General features: G+C 38.3%; 2 protein-coding genes across 2 annotated transcripts; one reads left to right on the top strand and one right to left on the bottom strand.

Moving 5' to 3' along the window:
• Nucleotides 1-5,820: 5,820 nt before the first annotated feature.
• LOC130712601 (uncharacterized) lies at nt 5,821-8,525 on the bottom strand. Its single transcript, XM_057562428.1, has 10 exons — nt 8,370-8,525; nt 7,967-8,234; nt 7,656-7,719; nt 7,422-7,543; nt 7,223-7,307; nt 6,985-7,120; nt 6,742-6,869; nt 6,496-6,613; nt 6,161-6,352; nt 5,821-6,060 (listed from the first exon to the last, which is right to left on the bottom strand). The coding sequence occupies exons 1-10, from the start codon at nt 8,523-8,525 to the stop codon at nt 5,821-5,823; spliced, it is 1,509 nt and encodes a 502-aa protein (XP_057418411.1).
• A 2,279-nt stretch (nt 8,526-10,804) lies between these two features.
• Nucleotides 10,805-11,974, top strand: LOC130712600 (uncharacterized). The gene has a single exon (XM_057562427.1). It carries the CDS (start codon nt 10,805-10,807, stop codon nt 11,972-11,974), a length of 1,170 nt encoding a protein of 389 aa, XP_057418410.1.
• Nucleotides 11,975-12,190: the final 216 nt, after the last annotated feature.

Raw genomic sequence — 12,190 nt, 5'->3', positions numbered from 1 at the left:
ACACTTTTTACATGATAAAACAACTCTTCATCCTTATATTTTGTCATCGTACCAATATAGCTTCTAGAACAAACATAAGCTAAAAAAACTTTTCCAAGAATGACAAAAATTTACTAATAAATGTTAACTTTTTACAATGCTATGTGAACTTCTCTTAGTCAAGTACCCTATGTTATGTACTGAATACATATAACCTCTATCATAAATAGCGTACTACCAAATTTAAATAACAAAATTATACATACTTCATAAATCAGGTATTTACATATACTATACTATTAAAGTAAGAACAAAATAATTTTCCCACTAATACTTTATGGTAACCCAAATTTGATTAAAATACATTGCGTTGCACCCAAGAACACAAATAGAAGGGAAATAACATGTCAAATGTACAAAAGAAAAACCAAAAGAAGGTCAACCATAAATTAAATAACATTATTGAGCAAAAGTTAGAAGAGGAAACATGGAATTGGCCATCATTTAACTTGGGTTATCTGAGTGAAAACAAAATTAATCTATTCAATGGTTTACCAAATTTGAAGTCTGGGCAGCAGAAAGTGCTAGAGGCAGAGAGACGTGAAGCTGAAGCTGAAGCCCTTACACTTGCACCAGTGGTTTTTACTCCTGCTGCTTCTGCTTCCACTACAGCTCATCAAGCAGCTCAGAATGTTCCTTCCAGCTCCACACCGTCAAGCTCGTCCAGACTCGACCTCATGGAACAACGTCTTGATACTCATGAATCTATGCTATAAGACATGAAGCAAATGATGATGGAACTTCTGCGTCGCACTGATAAACCCTAGTTTTAGGATCTCTCCGTTTTCCCTCTTAACTTACTTTATTTTAACTTCCTTTTATTATCTTCTTTAAGTTACTTTAGCTATTCTGCTTTGTTCGTTACTGTTTCTCTTTGCATATATCTCTCTTTGCATATATATATATATATATTTGTCACCTTGTGTTTGCAAAAATTTTTTTATTCATAATCATTTTGTTTACATCATACATTTTATTTTTCCTAAAGTCTAGAATGGAGGATCCTTCCTCATTCTTCTGCACTCTTGACGCTGCTCTGACCTCTCCCTCTCCAGACGATCCAGTGAATACTGGATGTTGTTGAGACTGACGTTCAGCTCTTCCCTCTCAAGAACCTCTTCTGTTGTCTTGAGCTTCTCCTCTATGGTCTTCCTTTCTTCCAGTAGCCTCAGCTCAAGCTGGCTGAGTTCTTGAACTTCTTCCACGAAGGCAAGAAATTCCTTCAAGTCGTTCTTCAGCTCTGGACGAAGGTCCTCCTCAAGCAGTGTCCTCGTTAGCTCTGATATGGTCGTTGTACCCTCTGGATGCCTTATGTTCAGGAACAAGTCCTCCTCACAGGCCTTCCTTCTGAGCTCTTCAAGTGCTTCCATGTATGATGCCATTTTTTTTAATTGTTCGAGTTGTGAAGCTTACCCTCTTTCTCCATCGCTTTATATAGGCTTCACTTTCTCTCTGAAAGTTAATGCTTCTACAGTTTCTCGAGGTTAAGTTCTTGGTAACTGACCCCTTTCATTACTTCCTTGGCCGGTGGTAAACGTTCTTCTTTTGCATTAACTCTTCTATTTATTTCGCCTAACTCTGATTCTTGCATCATTTTATTTTTTCTTCAAACTTAGACCTTCTCTAAGGGGGAGTACCTTGTACTTCAAGCTAAGTTTTTCACACCCCAAGCTTTTTGCTTATGACAAAAAGGGGGAGTACAACCCAGTTTTTGATGTGTAAGATGTGTTAGTGTGATTTATTTTTCTTTTGGAGAATTTAAGAGTTCCACTCTTATGACCATAGATGTGTCACTGGGCAAATACAAGGAATATGTAAGACCCAAGATTTTAAGCTTAGGATCAGTGGAAGAGTATTCCATTTACGATTAGGGTTGATGTATTGTGAAGGGGAACCTGAACTAGAGTTTACCAAATGAAATAAATTTATGAAGGAGAAAGTTCAGGAAAAGTCTGAGGATCGTATTGAAGTCGATTTAAATTATAGCACGATCGTTATACGCTTAAACCTAGGTCAGAAACCCTAGAATATAGCTAGTTTTCACTTTTAGGCACGATGGAAGTTAATTCCAAAAATCTTCAGAGAAATGTTAGAACTTCTCTTTTTCCATTATCACAATCGTTTCGAGGCGAAACTCTAGGATCTACGAACGTCCGATTCCAATCATCGGAAGTTTGCCGAAACCGAATCCCTGGTATTTCAAAACCCTAGAATTTCTCGACAATGAAGACTTTATCTATTCAGAGCTTCAAATGAATATTCTACACGCGTACACCCATTTCTCTTGATGATTTCAATCTTTCTTCCGAAGGAAGTTTTCTATTCCGACATTCGATGCAAAAAGCAACTTATCGGGTAAAATAGTTTTATACCGACTATGCATTAGTTGCCAAAAATACAAGGAGACCTCTTTATAGTTTTGGAACTCTTTTGCCAAAACATATCTATTAATTCACGGAGAATGACGCCGGAAAAATCAGATTCGCGAAACTTTCATTTTCCCGCGAATTTCCAACCTTTATATATAGCAAAGAAAGGAAGAAAAACTCAAATTTTCCTCCATTTTCTTCATCAAGGCCGCGAGTTCTACAAGGGAGGGAGAAGAGAAGATTTTCTTCATCGTTTGCTTGATCGTCGATCAATCAGTTGCTACTTCAAGGTTTCGAGGTATAGTCGCTAATCCTTACCTCTGATCGCTTTTTCCATAGCTTTTCTGTAGAGTTTTCTGAGCGGATAGTTTATGGGTTTTTGCAAAACTATCCTGAATCTTTCATTTCTGATTCTAAACCTCTTCCTTATGTGCCCAAGATCACTTCTGCCGGGTTAGATTTTCCGTTATGTCGCCGGAATTCCGCCGGAATCAATTTTAGCCTAAAATACCCATTTTTGGAGTTTTTGGAGTAAAGCTTCAACCTTTAGGCTGAAAACTATCGCCTTAGCTTAGTGCTAGTAGGATTAGTTGTCATAAACGCCGTTGGTGACGTCCCTGCAAAATTTGGTTTTTGGGATTTCAGTTTTGAAATTTCTAAGTTAAAAATCATGACCAAAATACCCCTGCGACAGTTTTTGATCCGATAATTTTTCCGAGTTCAGAATACCCTTAGTTACGGCTAATGATAGTATAGGAACCAAGTTTGATCGAAGAAAAATCGAGCCCCACAATTGTGAAAAGTGGCCGAGCCCTATAGGAGAGGAGGGAGAAATTTCCTTTTCCGAAAACTTGTCTTTTCGCGCTAGATTATCGTACCTTAGAGTATAGATTACTTCGAGTAACCTTAGTAAGTATCGATAGCTTAGTTTTCGATAGATTCTAATAGTATTTCTGTGGTTTTTCTCTAAAGGTGATTTTGAGGAATTCCCAGAGGAGCAAGGCTTTGATTGTGAACAAGTGTTAGGAGATCGTCCTGGAGAATCTTCAGGTGAGGGCTTCTCACTGAATCTCTAGTTAATGCTTAGGGTCGATGCTTTCGACATTGTTTACTGTTTATGCACTGGATTGTGTGTGATTGGAAAATGTTTTCTGAGGCTTCGGCTGACAATGTAGATGATGAATCTACTGAATGTTTTTGAGATTGACTTATATGCTATGTGCTATGTGGGTAATCTAGGATGTTATCCCTAGTTATAAGCCTAAGTGGCTAATCCTTTAATGGTATCTATTGGTGGTATTATTTATATAATTCTTTGGAGTTGACCCTCGCGTCTTCTGTGTGTGCTTTGGCGAACAAACGCCCTTTGTCAGATGTCTTTGGCGGGCTGATTCATGATGGTTCATCCTTCGGGAGGAACTAGGGTTGAGATGCAGGAACTGGAGCGTATCGCGGTTGCGAGAGGAGGATGGATGGTGTATGTAGACTAGGTCGTTCTGGATTTCGAATTCGGACGACGATCATGCTAGCATGTAGGATTGAGTGTTAGTGTGAGCTCCTCGAGATGGGATTAGTGTAGGAGTAGAGTCCTAGCTCTGAACATCATTTGTTCCTTTGGGAACAGGGTAGTTTCCCACCTATAGCTTTTTGTGTGGTTTCTTTACGGGAATCACAGGGAGTTGGTTGGACTTAGAAGGTCTTGTTTTAGGCCATCTGGACTGACTTATTCTCAGTTTTGAGGGGTGGTGTTGCGGACACTTCACCTTTTTATTTGGTTTGTACATTTTGCCTACGGGCGTTGCACTTTTCTTTCCGTCACTGGAGGTTACTCGTGACGAGGTTGTTACTTACAGCGGGGGCTGTTTATATATTGTATATTAGTTCTATTGCTTTTCGCTTTTGGGTTTTATTTAATTCAATCTTGTCTTAGTTAAAAAAAAAAAAAATTTCACGTTTTTCCGCATTAAGTTTACTTTTGGTTACTAAAGTGACGCCACCGAAATCGGGGTGTTACAGAATACATTTCACTTCTTCTGAATTAGTTTGACTCTGACCCAAGACTCTGATACCTTGTCCGTTGACTCTGAATACTTATGCGCTCTGATTATTCTATTTCATCTATGTCATAAGTTTTTTCACTCTGAACTCTTATATTACTTAGCTCAGAATCTAGATTCAGGGGGAGCTAAGCTCAGAATCAAGCTGTGGCTTGAATTCAGAATGAACAAGATAAACTATTCACATCAGGATAAGTCTTATTCTATATCCCTAAACTCTGAGTGAATTCAGTTTATTGTTTAAGAATTGTTCATCAAAAATCTTAGTTTTGTCATCATCAAAAAGGGGGAGATTGTAAGATCAAGTTTTGATCTAGTAGTACAACTTTATGTTTTGATGATTACAAGTTAACCTTTTGACATGAACAATTATGGTACTCTAACGTGTTTTTCTGAGTGTGCTATTTACAGGCTCTGACCTTGATTCTGTCTCACACAAATCACTCTGACCCAAGCAACGCTTTCGCATTCTCCATGTTCACTCTGAACAGTGGAAAAGCTTCAGAAGATCTGAAGTCTTACAAACTCTGATATGGACTCAGTCACCAGAAGTTCTGAAGATCCAGAAGATCTGACAACCAAAAGACTCTGAAGACTCAGAAGTTCTGATGGTGTAGAAGACTCTGACAATCCAGACTCTGAAGAGTGAAGACTCTGATGTCCAGAAGCAAGAAACTCGGAAGACCATGTACTTCCCTCTGAGTTCAGAATCAGAAGATACAACGGTCAGAGGATCTGTGCTTTCCCTCTGACTCTGATCAATCAGCTTCACAAGTTCCTATACGAAGCGCTCCCCTGATCAGAAGTCTACAAGGTTAAGGTCAAGTCACTATCCTGACGACCTACCTAACATCCTCAGCCACAGCAGAAGCTGGAATTTCCAGAACTGCCCTCCAACGGTAGCATTTCCATGCAACGTTCAACCCTAATCCTTGGAGTATAAATAGTGACTGAAGATTGAAAGAAGCGGCTAGAAGCATTCACACACGCGCAAGAAAGAAATCATCTTAACATGATACAGCAAAACTATATAACATGTATATGACAAAATAATAACTCGATATTCAAAGAACTATACAAGATCATCAACTTATATATAAACATGGATACATACATTCATTACATAAACAATTTTAGTCATCAAGTAGTTAACAAAACAAGACTACAAATTGCTTAGAGTAAGCCAAAATAAACATTAACCTACAAACACTACCTAATATTCCAACTGATTAACCTACCAACTTCTTAGTTTCCTTGATATCAAATAGTGCAACTATGGTCTACAAAAAAACTACCCATAGTTATTAACTTGTTTTCAAAACCAAGGAATAAACACCCCCACTTTCACACAAGTACTAATCTGTTCCATACTTGCACTCCTTAAACTTCACATTCTGAAATTCTTCCTCCACAACAAATTCATCCTCTAGCTTTCTCTTGAATGATTTTGAGCAACCACCATATTCTGTAGTGCTCCTTTCAATAGCTGGCTTCACAATCACAGGGACCACTAAATCAGGAGGGCTTCCCAATAACTCCATATCTATCTCATAATCATCAAGGTTCAACTCAGAAAATGAACTGGGGAACTTTGCCTACAAGATATCAAATAAACAATTAACTATTTTACAAAATTGTTGTTTCCAATACTAACCCAGTAGAACAAAATTAAGCACCAAAATAACATAAACAAACCATAATGGGAGTCTCAACAGATGAATTTGCCATAAACACTTCCATAAGATCAAAATCATCACAAACACGTTTCACAGTATATGGATCCTCAAAGTTGTACACATTAACCAAATTTTTCTCAACCTTAAATAGCAAATCCCTTCCAACCAACCCTTCCTGCATAACAGTGGTAGCACGAGTGCAGTTCGGATCCTAAACAATTTAACAATTGATGAATACATATTTAGAGATATTTAAACTCATCAACTAAGGCTAAATTAGACAACAAAATCGAAAATAATCAAATCAAAATCATAAATTCCCACACACACACACACACACATATATATATATACCTCAACTTCATTTAGCATCTGACTACATGTTTTCTTTAGCAGATTTTCAGCAATTGAATCGGGCATCACAAAATCAGCAGAATCTACCCCATCAGAGACTTGTAGCTTAATCCTAAACCTAACAACATCAAGAACACAAGTCATTTAGGTTTTTATAAAAACAACACAACAACTAAGTACAACTTCAAACTCCTGAAAAATAAATATCCCTTGCAGATTTTAAATGTCAAGATTTATAACATATACCTAGGAGCAACATAATTAACAAGTCTAAAGCAGCCAGAACAGTAATAATGCCCATTCTCATTCATAACTGCACGAGAGCACTTGCAAGCTAGGTACCACCAGCTATCATCTTCCAAAAGTGTAACTATCTTCGCTCGAACAACAAAATCTCAATCCTGCATTTATACATCTTAATTCATTCTTTCCACAAACACAAGGTACTAAAGAAATAAAACATCTCTTAATGGAAGAAATTACAAAAACCTCAATCGTTTCATTCAATGATTTCACAGTTTTTCTTGGATGATTCTTAATAAAATCATCATACACTGAAACAACAGAATTTTCAATCATATTAAACCCAGCTTCATCAGCAAACTTAGTATCAGTCACCATAATCCTGAAAAAAAAAGAAATAAAAGCACAAGTAGATTATATCCACCTAACTCAAAAAAAAAAACCTTACTCTACAAAGAGGTTTCAATTTTGAACAAAAACATACTCATTCCAGAATGATAAAACCTCCGGGAATTGAGCGTTAAAACTTAGCCTCGTTGCACCCACTACACCTTGAAGCACACTTTTTCCTAAAAATACATGTTACATAAATCAAGAAATTATCTACTTATTAAAAAAATACAAACAAAACACATCACCATTTATAGTGAAACAATATATCAAGTTTTATACAAGCTTTATACCTCTGAATTTTTTTATTTTGGCTAACTGGAAAACCAAGATTGCTTCTTCAGTAAAATGAATAGACAGATAGTCCGTGACAAATTTGGCATGCTCTTCAAACAAAACACATTGAACTCTCCCCCTAAATATAAAATTAACACAAACAAGAATGAAATTATAAATACAGAGTAGACCAACAAACACATGCACTAAATAATAGTTTAGTTCTTAACTAAACAGGAAATGAAAATTACTTGTCATCAGCAAGCTCTATGATCATCATCTTAGACATCTTCCCTTTTTTAACACAAGTCCTTTCTTCAACAATACATGTGAGCAACCCAATAAAATATGCACAATAACAAATAAATTATAAACTAACATCTATGCATACCATTCATTAGTTAATATAACAAGTTAATAACCCTACACAGCTACTGAAATCAACCACATATTTATGCAAGTTTTCAGAACTGCAATAGCTTAAGGAAACCTATAAAATCCATAAGTGATTCTACATACCACTATGAAGCATAAAACTTATCACACATTTTAATATTCTTACCAACTAAACAATCTGACCGTCCACAAGCCATATTTACTTGTTCTGAATTCTTTAGAGAAAGACCCCACATCGGAATCAAAGTGTTCTCACATAGGACAACAATAGAATCATGATTAAGAAGAATCTTGAAGGGATGTTCAGTTGCACGAAAAGGTCCCAAATTAGGCACCAACCGACCAAAAGTTATCTTATATACATTCCCTTCCATGAATGTTTGTCCCCATTTAACATACATTTCTCTCCTTAGAGAGCATTGAATCTTGCCTCCCTTCAAATGAAACCATATAACATTTATTATTCACAACAAACAATCATAAATCACACTTAATAACTATCCAATAATAACCAAATTAAACTTTGAATGACTTCTGAAATAAAACAATTCTCAGATCGTACTACATACATATTGATCCATAAGAATTATCTCCACTGATTTTGGTACTCCATTTCCATTACATGTGTACACAGTCCAAAGCCTGACTACCCTCACTATCACACTCCAAATTTGAGAGGGTGGACACAAGGCATTAACAATACCCAGAGAGAAAGAGTTAGCCATCACAAATTACTCCAAGTTCTGAAACTTTATCTTAAGCAAAGACTGAATACTACTAACACGTTTAGCTTGGACCACAACACATTACTATCTTATATAGGCAATATAGGCGGGCTCTTAAAATTTTGTAATTCAAAATTTTTTATTAAACAATTATAAATGATAAAGTTTATCCCTAACTTTTACTGCTTATTACGAAGTTTTATCTAAAACTTGAGTACCTGTCAGTAAAACCAGCCTATTGCACCCAAGCTTAATAAAATGATATTTTAATCCATCTAACTAAACCTAACTATACATCACAACTGATTACCATCATTTTAACTCATATAAGAGACACCCTTTAGGACTGTTTCCAAAAAGAACAACTAAGAGAAACTAATTTGTTATTTACTTCAGACTCACGGCTCATGTATAATATAATAATTAATTATAAAAGATATCCCTTAGTTTACCAATCGGTTAGACATAATAAAAATCTACAACAGTTTGAGATAATAATAATTTAGGGATGAAAGGAGATGCGCTGCAACCAGAAGTTTGCCAATTACATGTTGCTGGGACTGAGTTAGATGAAGCATGGGTTCAGAGGTGTGCCAGGGCACGTACCTTATTGACCACGCCGGTGGACGTTCTACAGGATCAATTCAGTCAGATTGGCCTGTTCAATTTTCGCTTAATTCCGCTGGGAGCGGATGAGGTGCTACTGGAATTTGACACGAAGGATGAGATGGAGGAGACTATCACAGAGTGCAGTTTTTTCTTGGAACAGAAATTGTATGATGTGAAGCCGTGTTCGGTACTTTCTTTTGGTGTAGCTCAACTTGTCTGGATTCGACTGTGGCAGGTACCTTTGGGCTTGTGGAGTGAAGCTTTTTTTACCTCTGTCGGGAACAGGTTAGAGACTTATGTAATGTCTGATTCCACTACTTTGTTGCGGCATAGAGCTGATTTTGCTCGTATCTTGGTTCGTACGCACCATCCAATTCTTCACTGTTTTACTATGGCGGTTGATGTCAGCGGAACGTCGTGTATTATTTTGGTTGAAAAGGATCCTTCTGCTTATGATTATGGGACTGTAGAGGTGAAACCATCGACACCAGTAAAAGCTTACAATTCAGATGAAAATCTGAGTGATGATGATGGAATCACGGGGGAAGAAGGAAGAGATAATGAGGTGAATGTTCTGACTGGGCTCAACACACATCACATTGTTTGCGACTCCCCTGTTGTTGCTGCGTCTGATGAAGAGGACGAGGTTTTTCGGGACGGAGCGGCGGAGGGCTTGCAGGTTTGTCGTGAAACAACCTTCTCTGATTGTTTAGACGATGTGGGCGGGGTTTCGCCGGCAAAGGTGGCGGCACCGGAGGTGGAGCGTGGTGTGGAGCGGGACGTGCGCTTGGAACGGGAGAGGGAAGCAGGCACGTGCGTTATGGAGTGCGTTACGGCAAATTCAAAAAATTTGAATGCAATTAAGTCGGTTGAGCAACAAAAGGAACAGCTAGAGGACCTAATCAATTCAGGTTATACAACTGATGAAATTAAGGAGTGGAGAGATAATTTAAAAGTGGAAGATATCAGTTTAAATGGGAAACAAATATTGGATAATTATATTCAAAATCAAGGGAAGGGATTTTCAGTTACTGGGTACTCTTTCAATGCTGAAAATTTGAACCAGAAATCCAATATTTGTTGGCCTTTTAATGAATTAAATGGGGACCACCAGCAACTACACACAAAACGTGTTGGAGATAGGCTGCGTTTGCCTCTAGTGCAAAACAAAAAAAACAGCTTCTTGGATTTTACGGTTGAAAAATTGCCAGGTTCTGTGACAAGAGGAATTACAGACGTGTTTGTACGTACATCCCCTCATCAACTTATTCGACAACGTGCAATCCCAGGGGCGACTCTTTGCCTTGCTTCTTCACCAGAGATAATAGAGCCACAACGTTCTCCACTCGTGCCCTCTCCTATTGCTTCTGGTCCAAATACGCTTGTTGTTACTGCTGTTCCAGAGTTTCTGCCAGAAGTTAACACACCAAATTCAAACTCGTCAAAGAAGAACTCGCAGCGGGGACGTCCAAAGGGAAGTAAAAATAAACCAAAGCCCCTTCCAGTTGATTTCTTAGAGCCGGTGCCAGGGGAGGATGGAGTGTCAACTAGAGCTCAGAGAACATGGTTACTTGGAAAACGTTTGGGTTTGAAACCGAGAGGGTCAGAGGCTTTGATGCTTCGTGGCTTAGAAACACAAATTCGTCAAAATCACCCACATCTTAATTGATATGTCAGGACCTTGGCTGACTTGGAATGTACGTGGATTAGGAGGCGTAACGAAGCGTGAAGCAGTGAAAAAAGCACTTTTGCATTTGAAACCAGAATTGGTGTTGTTACAGGAAACCAAACTTAATGAATTACGGGAGCGTACGGTAACTTCTTGGACTAAAAGTTTGAATATGCAGCATGCTGAATCTAGTTCTGTTGGAACAGCTGGTGGATTGATGTGTTTGTGGAGGGAGAGTTCTTTGCAGGTCCTGACAGTGGCTATAGAAACTTGGTTTATCTTGCTGACTGTGAAATTGCCTAATATTGATCATACAGTGCTGATTGGAAATGTCTATGGCCCTCATTCTGCGACAGACCGTAATCTCTGTTTTGAAGCTCTAAAACATCGAGTCTTGCGCCACGGTGGTCTGGTGTGTATAGGGGGTGATTTTAATGTCGTTCTATTGGCATCTGAACGCTCTTCAGGTCGTGTTCTTGACGTGGGCGACTCATCCTTTCAGCAGTTTGTACAAGACAGCAATTTACTGGATTTGCCACTGAACAATGGCGACTACACTTGGTTCTCCAGTCGGAATCAGGGGATTTGGAGTCGTTTGGATCGCTGGTTGGTATCTGATGAGGTCCTGGTAACGTTTTCTAATATGTCCCAATCTGTTTTACCATGGAATGTATCTGATCATAGGGCGGTGGGGTTGTTTTTTGGGGTGTCTGATTCAGGACCTAAGCCTTTTTATTATTTCAATCACTGGGTAGATGAGGAGGGATTTAACGAATTAGTAGAGTCTTGGTGGAGGTCTGCTGTGTTTCAAGGGTGGTCCAGTTATGTGTTGCAACAAAAGCTGAGAGGGTTGAGAGGAAAAATTAGAGAGTGGCGTAGAAAGAAGGGTGCTTGGGGTGTGGAAAAAATTGCAAATTTAGAGAAGAGGCTACAGGAGGTGATGGGTGATTTAGAAGCTGAAGGGGGTTCAGAGGTGCTAAATAAGGAGAGAAGGGTGGTTTTAGAGGCTCTGTGGAGGGCATATCGTGAGGAGGAAAGAATATGGTTACAAAAGTCAAGGGTGCGGTGGTTAAAGGAGGGGGATAGAAATACAAAGTATTTCCACCGGGTGTGTAAGACACGTACAGTAAAAAAACCATCACACAGCTTAGGTATGGTGGAAGATTGTTAACTACACCAGATGAGATCAAAGAAGCTATGCGAGCCCATTTCATTAATTTTATACGCAAAGAGGGTGGTCCTAGGCCGTGGTTCTCCAATATAAAATTAAACAAGGTGTCAGTTGCAGAGAAGCACTTTTTGGAAGCAGAATTTACAGTAGAGGAAATATGGGATGTGGTGAAAAATTTTGATGGCAATAGAGCTCCGGGACCTGATGGTTTTAGTA

Source organism: Lotus japonicus, chromosome 4, assembly GCF_012489685.1.
Source record: "Lotus japonicus ecotype B-129 chromosome 4, LjGifu_v1.2".
In the NCBI taxonomy this organism is placed as follows: domain Eukaryota; kingdom Viridiplantae; phylum Streptophyta; class Magnoliopsida; order Fabales; family Fabaceae; genus Lotus; species Lotus japonicus.
The sequence above is the reverse complement of the archived record's forward strand: the minus strand, read 5'-3'. Positions and strand labels throughout refer to the sequence as shown.